Genomic DNA, 24,686 nt, shown 5'->3' with positions numbered 1-24,686 from the left:
TGTGATAGAGCAGGGGGTGCACAAAGTGGGCGTGGGCCGCCTGGGGGGGGTGTAATTTCATAAGGGTCTCGGGCTCATCCATCCATTAAAAACGCTGCACTGTTGCCGTTTTTATGGCTGTGCAGTCACATTTCTACACCGATTCATTACATTATTTTACACTCTACAGACTTACTTTCTTACACCTGCCCAGGGGGCTCTTCCCCCTCCACGGAAATAACCTGGACGCCGCTGCGGCTGGATGACCTTAGACGGGCGGGGGCCGCTCACTGCGATGATGAAAAGTGGGGCTCCTGAAAAGTTTGCTCCCCTGCCCTAGCCCAAGGCGGAGCTTCGTTATCGGGGCGGAGTGGGGGGGGGAACAACACCCCAGCCCTGGTGCCTGGAGAAGGCGATTCTGACCCCCAACAGCCTGGACCCAAACCCGGGGTGCGGGGCGGCGCCGAGCCAGTCGCCTACCCGGGAGGAGGGGCGCCGTGCGGGGCCCTCCGGCAGCCGCGCCTGCTCCCCGCTCCCCACCCCCGCCAGGCAAGCGCAGCGCGGTAGCGGCCGCCCGGCGGGACGAGCCTCCTCGCGGCCTGGCGCCGCCCCGCGCGCTGGGAGGGGGCTGGGGGTGCAGGCGGGGATGACAGCGCTGCCCCCTGGCCGCTGGGCGGGACCCGCCGCCGCCGCCCGCTGGCCCCTGCCGGGCTGAGGTCATTCCCCCCACCGCGTGCGGACTCCATGGGCGCCGGGGAGCCCGGGCGCCGCGCTCGCCTCTTCCCGCCGCCGCCCATGAGCCGCCCGCCAGCTGCCGCCACGGCGCATGGAGAGCGCGGCCGCCTGTGTGTGCTCGGGTAAGGGGAGCCGCGTCCCGGGGCTGCGCTGCGCCGGCTCGGCCCGGCCCTACGGGGGAGGGAAGGGCGGGCACCGCCCTGCCACCCACGCGGGGGGACCCGGGCTGCCCCCGGGGGCGGGCAGAGCCCCAGCGGCTTTAGCCCCACAGCGCTAGGGGCGGGCCAGGGAAGGACCCCGGGGGCAGAAAGCGCGGGGCTCCTCTGCCCCCCCCCCGAGGGCACAGGAAGAAGGAGCAGGGGGCGCTGAGAGCCAGCCAGCCAGACCGTAAACCTGCAGCTAATGGAGACCCCTTCGGGCCGAGGGGGCTGGACAGCCCCCTACCCCACCCCGGTACCAGGACCCCCGCCCCAGCGGTACCTGGGAAAGTGGGGCAGCAGGGGGGAAACTCTGAGAGCGTGTTACAAGGGGGAGGGAGATGAATTCTTCTCCTCTGAGGCCCGGAGCAGGAGCAAAGGGCTGAAATTGCAATAAGGAAGGTTTAGATTGGACATAAGAATTGTTTCCTAAAGTGGCAGGGTGGTTAGTTACCGGAATAAATTGCCCAGCGTTGTAAAATCTCCAGCCGTGGAGCACGTAAGAACGGGTTAGATCTAGATACTTGGTCCGGTGGTGAGGGCGGTGGACTGGACTCGATGCCCTTTTGAGGTTCCTTCTGGTTGTAGGATGTTATTCATCCCTGAAAACAAACAAACACAGACCCTTAAGAAGAGGGGGGTGCTCCATGTGGGTAATGGGCACTGTGCTTTTACAGAAAAATGCAGCTGGTGCTACTTCTCTCTGCTTGCTCCATCAGGGGACAAGATGAGCAATATTTACATCTTAAGTAGCCCAAACTGTTTTATGACTTGATCATTGTAGTAGAGAGGGCAGTAGATGGTTCCTGAGATAATTTGATCATCACAACATGACAAATTAATTTTAATCAATTAAAAATCTAGTAATTCATGTTTTATGTATAGCACTATAAGCAATTTACTATCCTGCAAAAAGAAGATGGCTTGTGAATTAGGGTACTTTATTGTGGGGTTTGTTTTGCATATAAAATAAATGCATTTCAGTTACTTAAATCTAAGTCTTTAAAGTGCAAGTTTAATATATACAAATTTTTCCCATAATCTATACATTCAGGATAGATTTTATTATTCCTGATCCACTGTGGCACAGAATGTTTATTTAAGATGTATTTAAGCAGTTAGGAAGGCATTATTTTGCCATGCTAGGGTAGGTACCCATTTCAGTAATTGATGGAATGCTTAACAGTAATAATTAGCCTATTTACAAGACAGTGTTGTCTAAACATGGCTTTTTTGAATCCTGGAGGCACTGAAGTCTTGTATAATAGCATTTCCTAAAATAGAGTCCGAGGAAATTTGAGTCAACAACTCATTTTATTTACACATTCAAATTGTGTCTGTTGTGGACTCACAATCTGAAATAGACAGCTCTGTCACTAAAGAGTGGGAGCACTTTAGCAACAACATGTGTCATCAAATGGCATCTGGCTCTAAAACAAAACTGCTATTAAGGATTTTTTTTTCCTCCTCCCCCCCCATTTCCCTTCTTAGTTCTTTTCTTACATCTTCCTCTCATCTCTGGAAGCTCCATCCACATTGGAATAGGCAGCAATTATTCCAATCTCTGTAAGTATTTTTTTAAACTGCTTTCATGGCATGCCTTGCAATCATGTACTTTTGTACAAATAATATATTTGAAGTCTTTTAGCAAATAAGATATCAATCTAGTGAAGAACAATTAGATTTCTGGTAAGAAAGCAACTGTGTGTTAACAGAACTCTTCCTTTATTTAAAAGGTCAAATCCTGCAATCCTTACTCAGACAAAACCCACTGAAGTAGGTGAGATTTGCCTGAGAACAAGGCCAGTACAGTAGTTACTTTTCTTCTGCTGTATTTGCCTTCTTTCCTGATATTTAACATCTTCAGCCATACCATAAACCCTTTCCTGACAAAACTGATTTTGCAGTCTGAGTAGGATAACAAGGTGCCCACGCTTTTAGAAATTCCACACTTTTTTAATAGTTTCTGGAGGCAGAGAAGTGGCCACAAAATGACTCAGAATTCAGGATATTAATTTTATTTTGGAATATTTTAGTTGTTTCATGAAAAGCCTTAATAAGGAATATAAACTATAAGGCCCTAAGTCTAGTATGGCCTTCAGTGGGCATCCAAATGGATACAGAAATCCAGGCCAGCAGATTCCAGTGCTGTATCAGGATCCTACTAAGCAAAGAAAAGTGAAGATAAACACACCTGAAGGATGGCTAAGTTGGAAGGATTTATGAGACTTTTTTCAGAGAAAATATTGTGAAATAAGAGATCAACTATCATAATAAAAACATTAGACTTGATCCTCATCACGCTAAGAGTAATTCAGTTTAGGTCCAAAGTTTGAAAGACAGATGTGCAAAATCTGCTCTCAGCTACATCACTATAAACATAGACAAACTCCTGACAAGTGCAGCTTCTTCACATTTAGAGCCTAAAAACATTGTGAATGCTGAGACATGAAGCGTGAACTCAGTGTGACTGCACATAGCTGCAATAAAAATTGCTCTTACTAATGTTTGTAGGGATTGAGCCCTCCTGCCTCAGAGAACAGAATTTGACCCATAAAGCTAGAGTTGCCGAATCTGGAGATCAAAATGGCTGACTGTTGGAGTTGGCAGTTCCATTCTCTGAAGAGTATAATTAGGTAGTTGCTATAACTTCAGTTTGGCTCAGAACCTGAACTCTTAAGCTATGTCTAAATTACAGCAATTTGTCGAAAGAAGTTTTTGTCAGAAGATATCTTCTGACTAAACTTCTGTCGACAGATTGCGGCCAAATACTAAGCATTTGGGAAGAGCGATCCGTTCGTCAAAGAGGACTGCCTGGGTGCTCTCTGGGCAAAAGAGCCAACTGGAAGCACAGCAGATGGGACCATCCAGTGTCCCAGGAGTCCTGTCTGTCGACATAAATCTCATACTTTCCATCCATTTCTCATCCCCCCATTCCTTGATATTCTCCTCCCTCAGAGTGGATTCTTCATCCCTGTTCTCCTCCTGGAGACTTTTCCCTTGCTCCCTCCCCCAACAGAATTCTGTCATTGTTCCCTCCAACTCCATTGCTGTAGAAGAAATACGGGTTGTGGGTAGGCCTTCATTCAAAAGTTACAGCAAAAAGCATTGCAGCAGTGTAGAAGGAATTAAAATTTGTGGCCATGTAAATCACAGAAACCCATTTTGCAAAAACAACGAGAATTCCTGTGGCACCTTATAGGCCAGGTTTTTTTTTTTTTTGGAGCATAAGCTTTCATGGGCAAAGACCTGCTTCATCAAATGCATCTGACGAAATGGGTCCTTGCCCACGGAAGCTTATGCTCCAAAAAAAATCTGTTAGTCTATAAGGTTACACAGGACTTATAGTTGTTTTTGTGGATACAGATTAACATGGCTACCTCTCTGGTACTAGAAACCCATTCTGTGATCACTGTTGAAATTCATGTGTGAAATAAACCACGTATATCCCATGCAGCATCTTCTAGTGATAACGGGAGATAAAGTTATTTAAGAATAGCTTTTGAATAAAATCTCATACTTGTGCAAGTCGCCAGACTGAAATTCCTGGAGAGTCAAGTTCTCTGTAAATCATACTAGCAGGTGTAGCACAGACAGTGGCAAGGCAGGCTTCTTCCCCATTCTCCAGTCAAATCACTTGCATAAGAGCAGTTCTTGGCTGATATAGAAGAGAGTACAGCCATAGTCCCATGTATGTATGCCTTTGGAATCTAGGTCAGCAGAAGGGTCCTAATGCAATGGGTCTGCTGGAGTCAGCATGCCTTTTAGAGCAGCCTTGGTGCTGTTCTGTCAGTAAGCCAGCTTTGTTTCCCCTCCAACCTTTGCACAAAGAATCCTGCACAGACACAATATCTTGCTAATTTGTTTTTAATTATAGTGGTTGTAGTGAGAGTTGTAAAATTCTTCTGTACCTAATGCTGCTTTGTTATGTAATTAGAGATGGCCAGAACAGAAACTGAGTGTGCCAGTTAATGCCCCTACATGGGGTTATTATGCTGTCCAAGCAGGCTGGTGGGAGTGAAAGTGAAGGCTCTGTCTATGACCATGTAGTATACCAAAAAGTAGATGAAAATTTTATTTTGTGCAAAGGAGAAATTGCTGATTTATCATAGCCAAAAGCTTTTGTTTGGAAAGTTCTGAGGCCTAAAACCTGTTTTTCTTCAAATTAAAGATTTTCCAGTGTTTGTGTTCTGTTCATAGTTTCAAGTTTTCAGTTGAAAGATTTCCCATCAGACAACCAGGAAGCTTTTGATTTTTTCCAATTAAAAGATGTTTTTTAAAACATTTCTAATGAAAAAGTTGGAAGAAAAATTTGCAGGAACATGGGGGAGGGAAAGAAGGAAGAGGAGAATTCCAAGCAGCTCTACAAATAACTTTAGTTTCAGTTCGGTCTACAGTCATGATACTCAGACCCGCACTTTGGATAGTGTGGTGAACAGGGGCCAAAGTTGTTCATGTAACTAAGGAAGCAGGGCACTGTCTTCCAGACTAGCTTTTCTCCCCTCAAATCACTGACTTCTTCACTTCCTCCGGACCCCTTGTAAAGGAATAGCTTAAAATACAGGTGCAGCTGTGCACCAAGTTTGCCGATTCAATTGTTCAGCTTGTGGATGCAAGTCAAAAGGGCAAGGTGACCGTTAACAGTTCATTTGTTTTGGTAATCAGGATAAATGCATGCACAAGTTAGGCAGACAGGCCTAATTAAATAAAAGATTGATTGCCTCATCTTGCACTTTGCTGCTTTTGAAAACTTGCCCTTAAGTAAAAGGATTAGCTCCAAAAACACAAAGGGTCATATTCAGAAATTCTGTGGCTTTGTCCCCCATTCTGAATAAGGATGGAGCCAGGAAAGGGCAAGGCTATGAAAAACATAGCTATGTGAACAGCCCGCAGACTATTCTGCCCCTAATCCTACATATCCTTGAATAGACATTCAGGAGACCATCACTTCAGTGCTCCATTTGAGTGCCCACATGCACAGATCAGCAGCACAGCTGGCTTCAGGCTCTGTTGTCATTGACTACAGGGATGCCAGCTGTGCTCTGAGACTCCATGAAGGGGATGAAGGTTAAATAAACATTAACTCACGAACAAGCAAATTTTTATCCTATATAACCAAAACTTGTCACGCTGCAGGCTCTGCTTCCGGTTTTGATGACAGTTCCTGCTTCTTCCCATCCCTCCAGCCTCTGTGGGCCCACCACCAAATCAGTGCAGTCCCCCTCCCCAGGCATCATGAGGCTTCATAGGACACGAAGCCTTACTGTGTCACAGCTCAAAGATAAATGTGGGGATCTGTTGGGGTGGGGCCTCCGGCTCAGTGGTTTCATAGATCCACTGGCTACTGGACGCTACTTAAGTGGTCTCAGGAAGAGAGCAGAATTGCTGCAGGTCTGCACGGAGAGAGGAATGCAGAATGGGTGGTGGCAATGCATAGATGAGTGAATTACTAAACAGATCCATCAGTCCCAGCCATATCCAGTCTCCACTCTCCAGGGAGCCCCCTGGAACTGTGCTACAGTGCAGTCGGGGGAGCAGGCCACCTGTTTGTGTTTCCCAAATCCTGCCCCACTCTCCAGGCAAAGGAAAGCCACTCCACTGCCAGTGCAACAGAAGTCCTGCATCCCCAAAAAAGCGAGGAGGAATGCTGGTTTTGCCTGCATAGCTGTCCTGAAATAACTAATCTGCAACGGAGGGAGTCGCTCAGAGCAACAACTCCCTGTGCTCTTCGTTTGAAACCCTTTCTGTAGATGCAGTTTTTCAGAGAGACTTGAGACAGATGTAAAGGAGGGGGTTTTGTACCTTTCTTATGCACATTACCGCAACCTCCCAACGGGTTTGCTACCAATTTGTGCCCTTTAGCAAACTGCATGGAAAAAGGGAGCGTATGGGGATGGGGGTGGGGGTATATCCTGTCTTTGTCATCCTTTGGAGGATATAAGGAATAGAGAAACTCCGTGTTTATCTTTCACTTAGGAGGCAAAGGAAACAAGTGATTCAGTCTCTGTGATGGATCTTGGCTAGTAAAAGCTGGAAGGGAGATTGTAGGTGAGAGGACCCATTTTGAACAAAGGTTGCACCTTGCTAGAATAAGTTTTAGTGTTTTATCTGTTAGCTTGAAACTATTTTCATCTTTATCCCTGCTAATTGCTATCACTTAGCCTATGTCCTTTTGTTAATAAACTTGTCATAAGCCAACTCAATGCGGTGCTTGAAGAGAAATGTGTATTTTCCCCAGTTGACTCAAACTGCAATTTACCAATTCTTTAAAAGAGCAACAGAGTCACTGTCTTCGTGAAGGATCAGTGATAGGAGCTGCACATTGCAGAGGAACACCTGAGAAACTCAGGGGCTGGAGTTCACTGATTTTCACCTGCTAGATAAGGTAGGGGTCGGGGAGCCTTGAGAAGGTTGCCAGTGAGGATGGCACACTGGTGTGGCCGGGAGCTGACAAGTCTGACCTCCGGCAAGGCTTGCTTTTGCTGTGGCAGAGTGTTAATAGTGACTCACAGCTTTGGTTGTCCCCAGCAACACATTACCTGCCCCCCTCTTACTTCCTAGTTCATGGAAGGATAGTCTGGAACTGTGTTCTCACAGGGAGAGGGGGCTGTATAAGACACCTCATGACCACTCCCTGGGCATGACCACAGAAAGGGTTCCTACCACAACAGGCCCTTTGCCTGGGGAGAGCAGAAGTTGCTCATTTCCTGCTCCCCTGGGAACAAAGCACTCCAGAGAGGATAGGGAAAAGCTGGGGTCATGCCTGCTTCTCTTCATAGAAGTCCATGGAGCTTGGAGGAAGAATCTCCACCATCCTGTTGCCTGGTACAGAGTGTTGATGGAGCATCCCTGAGGAGACACGGGCTATATCTACACTATAGCGATCTGTCGACAGAAGTTACTGTCATAAGATATCTTCCAACAAAACTTCTATCAACATATTGCGCACGCACACACAAGTGGATCGCTCAGTCGACAGAGCAGCCAAACCGCCCAGCCACTTTCTTGACAGAGCAGCCAACGAGATGCACAGCACACAGGGCTGCCCAGTGACCCGGAAAGCCCTGTCTGTTGTCAGAGTCCCTCCCCGACACAGCTTTTTTGTCCATAGATTCTGTCAAGCAAGGTGTACTGCCTTGTGGGGGAGAGGCAGACATTATCAACAAAGTGCCTTGTTCTATGGTTATATAAAACTAGGATTTTGTCCACAAAACTCTAGTGTAGATGTAACCACACACACACACACACACACACACACACACACACACAGATTCTCCAGCATTCCTGCTGCAGCATGGAGCCACATTGCCCTGTGTATTGGGCTGTAACATAAATGTCCCTGGGTTGTTCTAGTTTGAGAAGCTGCAGTGACCGTGCTTTCATAGCTGCTCTCAGGAAGTAGGGTGATAGTCTTTTGTTTTGTTCTATACTCAGGATCCCATGTGCCTGAAAGACTCCTGTTTTTCAAATTCTGTGGGATAAATACTTTTTTCACTTCAGTGGTGAAAATCTGGAATTATGCCCTTCTCACTTGTATCCCTGAGGATAATGAGTGACAAACTAGCATACCAGAGCTCCCCCAAGTACTTGCGAATAGCACAAAATAGTGACGGACTTACCTTGCTATCTAGGAATAAGCAATATGTTTTCTAATTAGCGCTTCAGTGAGCTGCAGCGAAAGCTCTGGAGGGCTCGGGGTTAGTAATGGGATACGGTGCTTTCATATCTAGGTCACGTATTCAGATCCTGTACGTACAGGAGACAGCCTGTTTTGTTACATAAGGGTTGCTCAGTGTCCTTCACTAAGTGAGATGAGTTGATGGTCTCAGTCCAGTTCCTAGTGTAGTTACTGATGGGCACCTTTCCTGGCAGTATCAGTTGAGAGGTCAAGGAGTAAGTGGGAACAGGTAGTTAATTGCTGGTCTGTCCCACTCATAGGTAAGCCAGGATGGCCTTTACAAAATGCAGCAAAGAAAAGAGTATCTGGGCAGCAGGATACCAATGGCTGTTGTTGCAGTGCCACCACTAAACCCTCAAGGAGTCCATTTTGAGAGGACGGTTGCAGCCCCTAGAGTGCTTGTCATCTAACAGTTTCTAAGTGCAGACCGACAGCACCTTTTGCTCACTACTGAGAAGTCAGAGAGCGTCTCCTTTCCTTGTATAAACCAACCATTTTATGTACACCTTCCTGTCATTTCAGCCACTCATGAGTTAATGATGTCTCCCTGAATCAGGGTTCTCTTTTCCAGCTGTTGTCCTCACACCGTTTTCCAGTTTACTCTAGTCATCTTGCCTGCAGGTTCTTGGCATTGTTCCTGTAATATCTTTTGACTGTTTCTATCCTACATTTCAGGCTGGATTGCCTGTGTTATATGAGCAAGATGTTATTCTTCTTTGCAGAGGTCAGAGCTCCAGGCACAGAGGAGTCTATACAGAAATTCAGATTTCCCTGACCCTGCAGGTTTGTAGGTTGCTTATTTTTTAAAATCCTGACAGAAGGGCTGCTTGGGAGCTGAAACTACATTTCCAACCCACCCACTTAACAGTTTTGTCAGAGAGGTTGGCCTCTGTAGCTTGGCCCGCATAGCTTAAGGAGTGGGGGAGGGGGAAGGTTCCATGCTGTTACCAGAGTTCAGTATTATTTCCAGCATACCGGGCAAAGCAGCATGGAATCAGGATAAAACTGAGGGAGGGCAGTTTTCCTCCATTATTGGCACATGGTCTGCTCAGGAAGTAGTGGCCAAACACTGACTTTCTAATGGCATCTCCTGGAGGCCACAGGAATTCCTCTATGCAATTCAGAACAGGAAGATCTTCAGGAGTTCTGAGAGGATGTGAAGATTGTGGGGTCAAATGAAGCTCAGAAGGTTCTTTGATGGATGAAAGAGACTGGTACCTTAGGAACTGACTGAACACAAGCACAGGAGTGAAATAGACATCTAGAGTGCTGTGGGTGAGGGACTGACAAGAGATTAAAAACAAGAAAGAGGTCAGGAACGACTGGAGAGAGAATGATATAGAAAAAGCACCTCTGTAATTATGAGTGTCAGGAGATAAGCTGAGAACAGAGACATGGAAGTATTGGTTGGAATGCAGGGAAAGTGAGCAATGGGAAAAAGCAGGGAAGAGAGGAGCAATCCTGAAGCAAAGCTCAAAGATATTTTTAGCCATTAGTGGTTTAGGACTGGGCAGTAAATGCCAAGTGTCAGGATTGGGTCCTCCATTCTTTACCTTTAGACTTTTAAGTTCAGTTTGATATTTTGGGCCAAGTTACCCCTTTATTGTGATTTGCTGTTTGGAACCCAGTGGAAGCCAAAGCCTCCTACCCTCGCAATCTGGATCGTGCCCCTTTGCACTAGTTATTATACAAACATAGAGACAATCTGACACACGTCAAGGAGGAAAAAGTTCATTGAAGCAGAAAAAATCCCAGTTTCTGCTCCCATCAGAAGGCACCAAGACTTTAGATCTGCAAACCCATCCTATTCTCGTGGATCCCAGATCATCAGCACAGTGTGCCACTTTCTCCATGTCGTGTCTTGTAGGCAGCATGGTCAGGTCTGTTACTGTGCTGCCATGGACTCTATTCTGTAATGGAACATTGAACCCCTGTAGTGCAAGTGAGCAATAGAATCTTTGTACGACAAGTTAATGCCATTAGTCAATCACAGATATCGCTAGGGCATCCATCACCGTAGTCTCTATTCACCAGATCCAGTAATTAGTCATAGATTTCCCCAAGTGAACTATGCTTGGTCTAAAATGCAGTGCTAGCAGCACCCTTTAAGGACAGCTCTCAGTCCCTTTTGCAATGAAAAAGTACCAGGTTGTTTGGAATTTCGTCTCTTCTGAGTTAGCCTTATCATTCTGAAGAGTATATTAAACAATCCAGCTCTTTGAGCTGGACAAATGTGTGAAATCAAATGTTCCCTTGGAAAGGGAACAAAGGTGGTCAATAAGATTGGCACAACAATTACAATACATTGTGTGCCAGAGCACAAGCTGTGTGGTACATTACTTAAAGTCATGCCCTGATCAGAAGCCCTCAGTATGAAGAAAAAGAACATATGCATTTGTCCTTCTGCCTGAAATCACAACCCCCTTTTTCTCTTGGCAAATTTTATATTTTACGAGACAATTTAATGGAAGTTGAGTTTGAGCCATTACAGAAGAAACTAGAGAAAAATTAATGGCGAACGATTCAAACTAGAAACAATTCCTAATTGAAATATCCGAGCGGAGACGTTATGTTATGGGGTCCTGATCCAAACTCCCATTGGCCAGCTGAGAAATCCAAATGTAAATCTATGCTTCCTCTTTGTTTGGGGAACCTTTAAAGCTGGTTCAACAGTTCATAGACAGAAAGAGACCTGTTGTGAATCTCAGAACCATATTACAGATTTGATTCACTGTATTTCTGTTGATTTCAGTGGATTTCTACTGATACAAAAAAGGAGTGGAATAACGCAGTGCTGAGTCTAGTCAGATCATAGAAGATTAGAATTGGAAGAGACCTCAGGAGGTCATTTAGTCCAACCCCAATTAAATCATCCCAGACAGAGTTTGGTCAGGCCTGGTCTTAAAAACCTTTAAAGGATGGAGATTCCATCACCTCCCTAGATAACCCATTCTAGTACTTCACCACTATCCAGTAGTGAAATAGTTTTTCCACATATCCAACCTAGCATTCCCTCAAAGAACAGTGTATAAGATCCAAGGCTTTTGTTGCCAGCATATATATAGAAACAGAAGCAAGGAAATCTGGTTGGGATTTCCAAATATATCAAGCTCTGATCTTCTGCTTCAACCAAAGACTGAATAAAGCAACTCAGAAATGGCATTATGCTACCTAGCCAATGCTAGGATAGTTCTGGGCTGAGAGTTTATTCCAATGAAAGGCTGGGCTAAAAGTCTTTGGGGGCCAACAGTGTAAAGGGGATTGAGGTCTGTGCAGGAAATCCTAAGTCACTATCTGTTTCCTCCAACCACAAGAGTTCCTACGTTACTCTCCTGTAGCTGACTACGATGCCAGCTGAAAGTCAGGGTCATGATTTTAAACCCGATAGTGTTCCTTTAACTATGGACATGCTGGGGGTTGTGTAGATCACCAACCTTAAGATTCTGCTGGTGCATAATCTACACATTTTTCAGACTCACCTGGTTTATACCAAAAGTTCATAATTAAATCAGATGTAATCCAATTAGTCATTTGAATAAGAGAGATTTTTGTGGTAATCACCGTAGAATACATAAGCAGATGTCAGATATAGGACGTGTAGTTCTCTTATTTCAATAGCATGGAACAGTTGTTCAGTTTTTGGGTAGCTCTCCTACACTTCAGTTATCAACCTGATGCATTCAAACACTTAGGCTACGTCTACACTAGCACACTATGTCGAAGTAGCCTATTTTGACGTAAGAACATCGAAATAGGCTACTTCGACGCGTATTGTCTACATATCCTCCAGGGCTGGTGCCAGCGATGGAGAACGTCGAAAGGAGCCGCCCCGGAAGGAAATGTGGAGCATCCACACACACAAGCGCTCCCCGTTGAAATAAGGGGCTAGCAAAGCCCCAAGCCACTCCCTTAAAGGGCCCCTCCCAGACACACTCGGCCTGCACAGCACAAGATCCACAGAGCCAACAACTGGTTGCAGACCCTGTGCACGCAGCGTGGCCCCCAGCTGCAGCAGCAGCCACCGCCCTGGGCTAAGGGCTGCTGCACATGGCAACCATAGAGCCCTGCAGAGGCTGGACAGAGTGTCTCTCAACCCCTCAGCTGATGGCCGCCATGGAGGACCCCGCTATTTCGAAGTAGTGGGACGCAGATCGTCTACATATGCCCTACTTTGACGTTGAATAGCGATTTTGACGTCTCGCTGCCTAAAGTAGATTTCAACGTTGAAATAGCACACTGCGCGTGTAGATGCAATGCGTGCTATTTCGACGTTGTGCTGGCTACCTCGAAGTAGCCAGCTAGTGTAGATGCACCCTTACTGACAATTGAAATTTGTTCCAGTCCTCGGAAGTTCACTGTTTACTCCTGAATTTTTTAAAATGCTGACCATCTAGTTCAATGAACTGCTAGCTTTCAAATAGAGCTAAGTGATACCAGACTTATTTCCCCAATCACAAAATCATATAACTCATCAACTACCAGCCAGGGATGAATTTGCACAAGGAACCCAAAGCTGAAAGGTTTTATAGGCCTCATGTAGGTCCCTTGTAAAAGGGACAGATACATGCATAACTTTCCAAACAGGATAGGTGGGAAGGAATCAGTATCTCTATTATGGCAGCTGTGCTATCAACATCTCCCATAGTACTCTGGGCAGAGGCTGCGTATAGTGACTACATGGGGAGAAATGTAGCAAAGGATTTCACAGGAAGGTCAATTTTGCTATCTTTCCTATGGAAAGTTTCAAAATATTTCATTTCAGCTCCAATTTTTACTTTTATAATGTTTCAATATGGAAAAATTTCACTAGTCATTTCAGTGTTTGCAAGTTGAAGTTTTTCAGAAGGTCAGTACCATGAAAAATTCCAGCTTTTTGTGCTGATTGTTCTAACGCCAGGGCTGTGGTTATACTATAGTGCTCTGTTGACAGAAGTCACCATTGGAGGAGATTTCCCAACAAAACCTCTCTTGACGAAGTGCAGCCACATGCAAAAGCCAATTGTGAGAGCACTCTGCTCTGTCGACAGAGCAGTCAGACTGCCCAGCTGCTCTCTCAACAAAACAGGCACCCAGAAGCACAACAGCCAGGGCTACCCGTTTTCCTGGATGCCCTGTCAGTCACCCATGCAGCTTTTTTGTCAACAGAACCTGTCAACAAAAGCGCTCTTCCTCATATTGGAGAGGCAGAAGTGCTGACTTTTGGTGACAAAACTTAACAAACTGCATTGTGTGGATGTTCCACCAGTTTTATCAGCAAAACCAGGGTGTAGCCGAAGCCCTGGCGATTGGGAAGGAATTTACATCCTGGGGGACATAAAGTTGGTTATCTACCCAGTTCTGTCTAGCACATCGAGTTACAGGGTCCCTGTTTAGGGCAGGGTGGAGAATAATTTTTGATGGGGGACTGCTCCAAGAATGTGGTAAGTGGTCAAGGACCATACTTTTGTGATATCAGTGGAGGAAGAGGTACAGAGTCTGGGGTGGCAATTAGGTGCAGAGGAAAACTAGGGGTAGAGGATTGATGTGCTACAGGGGTGCAGGGTCCAGGGTGGTGTATGGTGCAGGAGAGGACTCCAACCTGGAGGAGGAGAAGAGTCGGTGGGGGTGGGGGGAGCGAGAGTGTGATCTGGGGCAGGAGTGCAGGAGGAGAGACAGGGGTTTGAGTTGTGAGCTGGGGCAGGGGATTGAGGTGCAGGGTCCTGGAGAGGGTACGAGTGCAGGAGAGGATTCTGACCTGGAGGAGGGGTACAGGAGGGGGTGCTGTGTCTGGAAAGGGGTGCAGATGCAGAAGCAGTGGCACAGTGTATTTGGGTTACATAGAGTAGAGGTGCAGAAGTTTGGGGGAGAGAGCTTGTCTGGGGTGCCAGCCAGCTCCCACAGAATGGATCCCATGGCTTGTTGGGCCCCATTTTGCCCAGTCATGATGTAGGGTCAGTGTCTGAGAGCTGCTCCATCTGAGAGAGACTTGCCAGGGTTATGCTTTAGCACCCTTGCAGCAGTGGTAAAAAGGTGTTTTCTGATCAAACATCACAAGGATTCACAATTTCTGCCTGTAGTTTTACCTTGGCACATCCATTTAGAAAGCCATCTCTTGCTCACAAAACACGAGGTCACCTACCAAGTCAAACTGATCATCAGTTTGGACCAATTTCACTGGCTACCTAGCAAACTAAGCCAAAAGCCACTCTGTGCTAAAATCAATATGGTGCTTGAACCCAAAATATTAAAATCAATATTGATTCACCCATGATGTTTAATGAATTTCTAAGACACCCTGTGATTACATTAGTGAAGAGGAGGCTGGATCCTCAGATCGTGTAAAGAGGGGGAAATCAATGATGCTACACTGATTTACACCAGCAGAAAACCTGGCCCGTCATGTTTAAGTGGATAGACTTCTATTTGGTTGAATTCTAGGAATTCGGCTGATCTGATGCCTCAAGTACTGCGTGCATTTGCCTTGTTTCCAAGTCTGCCACCACTGGAATAAACATGTGAATAAGATTCTGAGTGAAACCGATCATAAGACTAGTGAAGTCATTTTCAGGAAGCATTGCACCTCTTTGGAGCACTGTGTACTGACAAATGAACATTTTAATTATACCTTTCTGCTTACATCCTGTTTCAGAAAGGGAAATGCCTTTGGAAATTGGAATCCATTCACTCATATTAACATATGGGGTCTGAGTGTTTTATGTTTACATGCTGTGCACAGATGTTGGCTACCCAGACTCAGCAATTCATTAATCAAGATCACTATTACTTGGTAAGTAGGTAGTATGTGAATTGTATTAAGTGGATTCCTTTTTTGAGGAAAGACAGTAAATGTGTGGTGAGGGTGGAGAAATAAAGATCCATTATTTAGATCTGCACTGAGCACAAAGACATTCAATGCACATCAATTTTTACTGTATTTACTCCCCCTTTCATGACACCTTTTAATATATTACTTTTTTAAAATGAAAATATTTAATAAACTTAAGGCCAGAAGAGCCAGATACAAACATCTAGTCTGACTGCATAACACAGGCCACAGAATTTCACTCAGTGATTCCTGCATGTAGCTCAACTTGCAGATGTGAATTCAGATTTCAAAATACTAAGGAGTGACTGGCTTCTGCAAGATGATGCCCAGCTGAAACCTCTGCTCCAGTGCTGGCTCCAAGTAGGTAAGAGAAAAATTAATAATACAAATGTACAAGGGAGACTGGAGACAAGAAAAACAGGAGAGGGCTACAATGCCTAGAAATAGAAATGGTTTGGTTTGCCCAATATCATGAAAGGTAAATAAGATCAGTTCAACAATTCCAGTTCATCTAACCTTGTACTTAGGGAGTGCTGTGTATTTAAACAAGATCCCTGTGATTTGAGGAGATACATGAAATGATGCTCATTGAGGGTGGGAAAGTTTAGCATCTCCAGTTTCTTCCTTCTTATCAGTACTAAGATTATTACCATTATAATAAAATGACTCAGTTTGAGAGTGTTACCTTTCTGTGCCCAACTCTGTCACTGGGTTGCTGGGTAACTTATCTTCAGTTGATTTCTCCTAGTATAAATGAGAACAATTTAGCCCTTTGCCCATGTTTTGTTCTCAAAACAAACAATGGCTTCACATTTTCCACAATAGATAAATTATACCAGTAAAGGCCCCTTGTAGTGTGTTGTAGGGTGCCTCTACTGTTTGGAGAGTGTGTAGATTGATTGTAAAACACACTTATGAGTCAGTTTTTCCTGGTCTTTTAGCAGCCTCCACTGCGTCTCAGGACAAGAAAGCTCATTTTGCTAATGCATGCCATTCCTTATAGCTCAGAAGCATAACAGCTCTCTTCCCAGTTGTGCCACAGTTTAGTTTTTATAGCATCTTTCATGCCAACTGTATCCCAACAATACATGAGCGAGAGTGATATTTATAACTTTTCTCCCTTACCGCTACATGTTTTCAAGTGACACTTGCAATGAAGCACTGAATTCTTGTAGTGTAGCAAGGCAAGACTGCACTTTCTGATTGTGGAACAGCTCAGGCCAATGTGTTTGCATCAACAGCTGTAAAACTGTATGGAGTTATAGAAAGGAACTTACACTAAGGCTACACTGAGGTTTCTATTTCAGGATACATTTGTATCACAAAATAGAAACCCTGCAGCCAAACACTGCACTCAAAACAACAGGGCAATTTCAAGCATGTGTTTCATTGCCCCTACTACTCGTTGTGAGAGGGGTAGTAGGAAGTGAGACACACACACTGTTTTGAACTTCAGTGCCATGTAGCCACAAGCTAGTTCAAAATAAGTTACTTCATAGTAACTTACACAATTTGCACAATGCAAATTGTGTAAGTTATTTCGAGATAAGGCTACAGCGTAGCCCTGGCCTTGCTGCTGAACAGCCGGAAGGGAAACAGCGAGAGAGGCAGTGAACCCAGGTGGGCCAGAACAAGTGCAGAGTGCTTAAAAATTAGGACATCTTAAAACTAAATCCTGAAATAAATGGGGAACCAGTGGACTTTCATAATGGGAATAAATGGTTTGAACCAGGATGGCAATTTTCTAGTGCATTGTAAGGACTCTTTTACATACTTTGCTTTATCTGATTCTTGACTCCCCCTCCTCCTTCTGCCCCTCTGCTCTCTGATTTGCTCACCTTGATAATTTTTCTGATTTGCCAACCTAGATTACTATTTTTGGTTCTCTGAGCCTTAAATATTAAGTCTGTTCTGGTATGGCTGTGATCTGAAGAAGTGGGTCTGTCTCACGAGAGCTCATCAACTAATAAAGTATTTTGTTAGTCGTTGAAGTGCTACTGGAATGCTTTTTTGTTTTGATAATATATAGACTAACATGGCTCTCTCTGTTACTATTCAACGGGAATAAGTATGTTTGTGTGGTATGCTACTTTAACATTTAAAACATAAAACAGAGTAATTTCATTATTTTCCGCTACATCTTCCCGGAAAGTCTGCCTGCAAGTTTTTCTGAGCTAAGATGCATATGAAGTCAATGGGTCTGGGTGTCACTTCCACCAGGGGCAAAATGGATCCTATAAGTTACGTTAGCCTGCCTGCACTTTTCAGTATTTTAGCTCTTATTTAAAAGAAGTTATTTAAAAAGCCTTAGATTGCAGTGAATTCTCTCCTATTTGGGAAATTTCCTTGTTCCCACAGTTCATGTTTCAAATACCTGTCACAAATAGTGTAGTTGTTCAGGAAACATTATCCAGGATGTGATAAAGTACAAAACAAATAAGTTATCTGATTATTAACTTGTAGATTGCAAAGCTGCCAGGTTAGAAATGTATGGTCTAATACCTATTGTACAAGTGTACTTTCCAAACCTGGTTCTATTTATAGATGTATTTGTGGGTTCTGACATTTTCCACTGGAGCAGCTGTGTGGAGAATTGGAAATCATGAACAATTACTCTTAACTGCATGGTTTTCCTGCCTTGAAAGCTGACACAAAGGCTCTGAATTAAGAATATTGGAGAGCAAACAAAAGGCTTATTTAGTCAGAATGCCTTTGACCGGATGCCAGTTCACACACTGGTCTCCTACTGCTTTACTTTCAGGATCTGGTGTTTTCAAGTTGACATCTGAGTTATTTGACATGTTATTAAAGCTGGTGTTATAAAGTGACTTGAATTCAGCATTGAGGTATGGAATAGGTACTAGAAGTGAATTCTGTTGGGTTTTTATTCCTACTGCTCTTCATTACTAAAGCATCAGAATCCTGATAGTTAATTCTGTTAGCAGTGAAATATAAATTTACCATTTAATTGTTATCCATTAGGTACCTCTTCTCCCAATGTTTAAAGCTTTTGTCAAAAGTGTGTATTACACCTTACAGAAATTCTCCCAATAGTCAATTAAAATAAGTCCTGCTTCAGTAGTATAGCTGGTCAAGTTACCTTTGTGTATAAGTTCTGACAACCACCACTTTTTTTTTTTTTTTTAAAAAAACTGTTCCTGAAACATTTGCAGAAATCAGGACAAGTTTGCATATCTATTTTATGCTCCATGAGTATTGAACCAAGAGCCTGGACAGATTATAAATTCAAATTATTCTCTTCAGCATCATTTGCAAGGTAAAACTGGTCATCTGTATCACATAGGCTGTGTCTAGACTAGCCTCCAACTTCGAAGGGGGCATGGTAATTAGGGTATTGGGAGATTCCTGACGAAGTGCTCTGGTGCCTAAGCAGCACTTCATTAGGCTAAAATCTCCTCTGTGGCAACTTCGAAGTGCTGGCTTCCATGTAGCCGCCGGTCAGCCGCAGGTACTTCAAAGTAATCATCAGTAGTCGCCCAACACCCTAATTACCATGCCCCCTTCGAAGTTGGAGGCTAGTGTAGACACAGCCATAGTGATGCTTCTCTTCCTCATTTGGATGAGTGACATTTCTATAATAGGAAAATACTAGAGAAATAGTGGATATTTTCTCAGGTGCCTGGGTACAAGCATTGATTTTGTGCACAAAGAAGGAAATAAAGAGCCCCTGCTCCCCCGACAGTGGTGCAAGCCATGGTCTATTCAAAAGCTTGTTTGTGAACATCCAGTAGAACGATCACACAGAGGAACTAAACATGTATTTGTTGCTTCTGCAAGAGCCACTCAGCTCTTGCTACAGCATTCAGATTAGGGACGTGTGACTACGTTCAGGAACAATAGATGCTGACCCAAACTCTTAACTATTTCTTCATCTGAACTGCACATGAATGGTTCAGAATTGTTGGGACCCTGCTATTAAACTCCTGCCTCTTCGTCATGACTAGAAGCAAAGGCCTCATCTACATCTAAAATTCAAGGTTAACATAGCTCCTTCACAAAGGACTCTGGAAAGTGTCACACGCTGTGGAACAGATATGCCATACTAACCCCCACTGTAGATGCAGCCAGGTCATCAGAAGAATTCTTCCCTTCGCTAGTTACCGCCTCCCAAAGGGTACGTTCACTACATCATCCAAAAAGCAACAGGAAAAAAAAAACCCAAACTGTCTTTCATCACTGTAAAAAGAGTCTACACTAGAGCAGCATAGCTGCTGTGCCACAGATATGCTCCTGTGCCATTTGTAGGTTAGGCATGCCCAGTTATTCTTATCTCCTCCTACTGAGATGATGGGATGAGCAGCTTAAAGGGATCATCAGTTCTGTCATGGAGCAGCTAAAGTTAACCTTTTGCCTACATATGCGGAGATGGGATAGTTAAGTATTACATTCCTCCTCAAGGATTAGAGATGGTTGCAGGGAGGAGTGAGTAGATTCTTCTTCATTAACTCCCATTGTACATGCAATAGGAGAAAAAGATGTTGGCCTTGCATTTGAGCATACTAAATCAGACTTCACACTGTCCTCACAATCTCCCAACCCAAACATGAATTATGCAATCTGGTATTTATCCAAATGCACATTTTTTCTAATGTTTAGGATGTTCAGCCCAAACATACAAGATTCAGTTCCCATCCTTACTTTTTCAACTGGGAAATGAGTTGGGAGGAGAAGTTCCCATCCATGGCTACCTCAGTCCAGAGCTTCATGGAAGTTAAAGTAGTTGTAAGTTTATCCTCTTTTCTGCAATCTCTTTGAGACAAATACTGCAGGTAAGTTATTTGAAAATACACATCTCATTTCCAGAACTGGTTTAATGTCTACACTCTTGAAAATTTTGTCATCTGTGATTTTGCATTTTCCCTGTGTACGATGTTTAATTGGGCTGCACCACTGTGTAAATGATTAACAATACACCAAGCTTTTGTCTGAGTTCGTATCTGACAAAGAACAGACAAATCTGTTTTCACTTTCACGGAGCTTTTAAGGACAGGCAAGAGGAAGACAGACTTTCAGAAGAGCAGTGGCATTATGCAGCAAGCCTTCCCTGCTTCAGTAACAAAGTCATCCATTGTTTCTCTTCCTTTCAGATGAACAAAGCATTCTGCCCTGTAAAAAAGAAGAACTACAGTGTGGCAACGGGCTGTGCCTCCTGAACTGGCTGCGCTGTCACTACAAGAAGGACTGTGGCAGAGACTACATGTCCATCAAACTAACGTGCTCAAGTGAGTTACCCTTCAATTTTCTCTCTCCTGGGAAGATAATGTTTTGAGTGTAAATCCACCTTCCTGTTGAATCACTCTCTATAGACTGCCTACTGCACTTCACAGTAGATTTCTCTGAGTTTGATACTGCATGAATATGGGTGTTTGGTGGGCTTATTTATGTCTGAGTCTCTTGTTTATACTGCATGTGGATTTCAGGCAGAAGAGTAGCAAAGACTAGTAGAGGATATGCATGATTTAGCTCTGCTTGTTACATTTAGCTCTGCTCATAACATTTAGCTAATGTATCATATTGGGTGTTGTAACAAAATGCCAATTTAAAGAGGGGGTGTATACGGTAATCCAAAAGCAGCAAATGTTCATGGAGTCAGTCATCAGTGCTGGAATCAATTAAATATTGTCAGCTATGAAAAAAAAAATTGGTATCGAGTTGTGACTGCAGGCTTGAGTCTCTGCGTTTGGAAATGTTACTGCAAAGTAACAAGCCAATCATTGTTCAGTTAAAACAATGTTGGAAGGAACAGAAAAACTTACTGTAAAACAAAGACATCAAATGTATTCAAAGGATTGATTTCTGTAGACAGTGTACCTAGAAAAGTTGTGTCCATGTAGTTGCAGCATTGCTTAGTCTTGTTTGTAAATTGATAAGTTTTTATGAAAAAGTAGTATATTTTGGTTTTAGTGATAACTGTTTACTACTGTATGAGAGAAGAATAGCATCATCCTAGCCTGTTCCCTTCCTTTTTGTTCTTGCATTGTTAAACTTGTGATTTCCAAACTACAGGATTTTGAACTTCAATTTAATGTTTACATTTGGTTGGCATAAACGTACCAGAAGGAGAGTTGTCAGACTCCTGTTCTGCAAAGGTAAATTGGACTGAGAGAGAACGTTTTTCTTTAATTACTAGCCAGAAGCATCTGTTGACCTCGTTTTCTCAGTTAACACAGTTTTGTGCACACAAGCATATTGCCTCAAATTTGAGGAATGACTAGGAAGCAGAGTTACATGAGGGACAATAAACTGACAGTCGGCAGCACTGAACATAAAGTCAAGTTGAAAGCATTTATACAGTACAGGCATACTGTAAAATAGTGCCTAATCCAAAAGTCATTATACTCAGTGAACTTTGGGCCAGGTCCTCAGAGCACAGAAGGAATTTCATAAAGGCCAGAACTACCATATTGTGTAGAAGGATGCAACCTGTCAACCTAATGGATCTGATATTTGGATCTCATAGAGCTGGAAGGGACCTCGAGAGGTCAGAGTCCAGTCCCCTGCACTGACAGCAGGACCTATCACCATCCCTGACGTTTTTTGTTTTTTTGGGCCCCAGACTCCTAAATGGCCCTCTCAAGGATTGAACTCTCACCCCTCGGCTTACAGGCCAGTGTTCAAACTGCTGAGCTATCCCTCCCCAGTAATATGCTATATGAGCATTAAAGTGTAATTAATTATGAGAACTACTTTCTTCCCAATCATCCCTTCCTTCTCACCCACAAATCAGTACTAATGCTGGAGGAGACTGCTTGACACACCTTGTACTTATAAGAAAAGCTGTACAACAGGCACCATTTAAAAGAGTAAGGTGAGGGGAAAAGCTGTACAATATCAATTCTTGAAAAAGTGAAGTTTTCACATGGCTTTTTTTTTTTTAAATATAAAACCTTTATCCTGGGATAGACATGGTAATTAAAAAAGCTTAGTTGATTGGCAAGGGGGAATTGGCCAGTCCCTGTTTCTGCAAGCCAATCTGAGTATGCATTTAGATCCTTTAGAAACTTTTCTGCAAAATGAAGTATTTCATAAACTGCCTATTATTGGAAGATACAGGGTACTTCTCCTCCAATATATAGGTTTTTCTAAATTTGTTTGCAAAGCTATCAATTTGATGTTACCACTTCTTCTGTAACAACCTTACAAGGGAACAGATACCCCATAAAACAAACATGTATAAATAGTCACAAAAGTGTGTGGTAGAGGCATATACAAATCAAAATTTGCCCACCGGAATTCATTGTATTTCCACAGAGCGACTGATATGCTGTTAGCTGGATTTGAGTGCAGGGTATCACACAGTAAAGGGGAGTGTCCACCCTAAGGCCTATGGGCTGTACACTGGCCAGCGTAGTATTTCATAAGGCCTGAGACCAGCTGATTCATTAGCATTGCATTCTCTTTACTGTTCCCCAACCACTCCCCTTTTTCTGTAATACTGATACACATTTTATGCACTCGTTTCTTTATGTTTTCAACTAGACAACACTGAACATAGAAGCAACCTATCTAAATACACATGAAACAAGCTGAACATAAATCAATACAGATGACTAAACATTATTAAAATAAATAAAAGCACAAGGTTGTGCTTCAGTTTCTATGGCCCTCCTGTGTAGTAGGTAAAGTGTGACACCACTGAAGTAAAGTACAAGTATGTGTTATTGCCCAGTAGTTTCAGAAGAGAAGCAGAAAAGTTTCAAAACAAGGCAGTTGCCACATGAGGCATCTCTGCTAGTCTACAAAGGTGTTGCTAATACCAGGGACTGTGAAAATACCAGCACTACAGCTAGATAGATGACATTCATACAGGCTTCCTAACATACTATCTATGCCCACCAAACACCACCCTAAACAGTATTTCTAAAGCATGTCCCTGAGACTTAAGAAGAGGGAAGTGGCTGTCATTTAAGCTCTGACAGCTTGTAAGATGTGAGCACCACGTATAACAAAGACCCATATCTAAACATTCAGCCATGCAAATTTAAAAAATAAAAGGCAAAGTAAAAAATTTGCTTGAAGGTCTACCAACTGGTTAGCCTTTAGATTCAATACTGTATACCAGCATTCTGTGTTTGCTTAATTGCTAAAAATGTGCAGGAACTAACCCATTTGCATCCAATGGAATTTGTTACTTAAGGGTTCTTCTCCCCCAGTAGATCCTGAGGGAAAGGTCCATGATGCTCATCACCTTTGCACACAGCAGAAACAGAAATAACTTTCAGATAATGATTTTACCTTAGGATACAAAGTAAAGTGCTTATAAAATAAGCCTCCTTTATTAAATTTGTTTATCCAGTTGCTTCCAGTACCATACCTAAAGACACAGTAAAATTGCACCTGACATAGGTTAAGGCTAAACTGGCATTTACTGCATTGCAACTTTCTGGCTTGGGTATGAAAAAACACCCCCCATCCCCAAGCACCATGAGGTACAGCGCCATTGTAAACCTTTGTGTGCTTTAAACTTATAAGTGGAGACAAACCCTATGGAAATAGCTCAGAGGAAGTTCTTGTGAATAAAAAGGTGCTGCTCTTGTCAGTTTCCTTTTCCAACTCAGAGTTTTTTGTTCACTGCTCTGTTTTGAACACCTCTTTGTTTCACATTTCTTTGCCATTTTTGGCACAACTGCCTGAAATACCCCAATGTGAGATCCTGAATCAACCTAGGGGTATGTCTGTACTTACGGTGGGAGTAGGGGCTGATGCACCATAACCGATCTTCCAGAGATCAATTTGGCCGCACATGTGAAAACATGGCAAAAATCACTCTCTCTGGGCTCAGCCATCAACCCTGGTACTCCAGGCTATCCCATGGAGTAAGGGACATTGGCACGAGGCCAAAGAGTCCCAGTTTGCACTACGGAACAAAGTCGATCCTGATATGTCAATTCCAGCTATGCTAATGGTGTAGCTAGAATCACATATTTGGGATCGACTTTTGTTCCCTTGTGTAGACCAAGCTTAAGTCTTCAGCCCAGTCCAGACTTCTTTACATAACCTAATTTCACATGTATATCCTTTCTATATAGAGTGGTTAGCAGTTTCATCCCTTCCTATGTAGTGTGTTGGTGGGTGCATCTGGTCATATTCTGTACAAATCCTTTCAGTGGTATTTTAGACAGTTATTTACAGAGAACTCCAGTTCTCTAATCTATAATTCAACACATATAGCTCAAATACCATGCACAGCTTGAGGCTGCATCAGATATGCTGGGTTGCCCCAGTATTAAATGCAATTATAAAATTGCTTTGTGACAGCTAAGCCTGTCTT

At 43.6% G+C, this 24,686-nt stretch overlaps 1 protein-coding gene across 2 annotated transcripts in view; it reads left to right on the top strand.

Annotated features, from left to right (window-relative positions):
* Nucleotides 1–552: 552 nt before the first annotated feature.
* The window catches only part of BEAN1 (brain expressed associated with NEDD4 1), a 108,599-nt gene continuing 84,465 nt past the window's right edge, over nucleotides 553–24,686 (top strand). The window contains exons 1-3 of one of the 2 annotated variants that reach the window (XM_075009194.1): nucleotides 553–836; nucleotides 2,403–2,477; nucleotides 20,503–20,637. In XM_075009194.1, coding sequence (XP_074865295.1) covers nucleotides 806–836; nucleotides 2,403–2,477; nucleotides 20,503–20,637 — 241 coding nt within the window. In that variant the 5' untranslated portion in view covers nucleotides 553–805. The remainder of the gene's footprint in view (nucleotides 837–2,402; nucleotides 2,478–20,502; nucleotides 20,638–24,686) is intronic. The other variant, XM_075009196.1, reaches the window with a different exon arrangement.

Source organism: Carettochelys insculpta, chromosome 14 (genome assembly GCF_033958435.1).
Source record: "Carettochelys insculpta isolate YL-2023 chromosome 14, ASM3395843v1, whole genome shotgun sequence".
NCBI classification, from domain to species: domain Eukaryota; kingdom Metazoa; phylum Chordata; order Testudines; family Carettochelyidae; genus Carettochelys; species Carettochelys insculpta.
The sequence above is the reverse complement of the archived record's forward strand: the minus strand, read 5'-3'. Positions and strand labels throughout refer to the sequence as shown.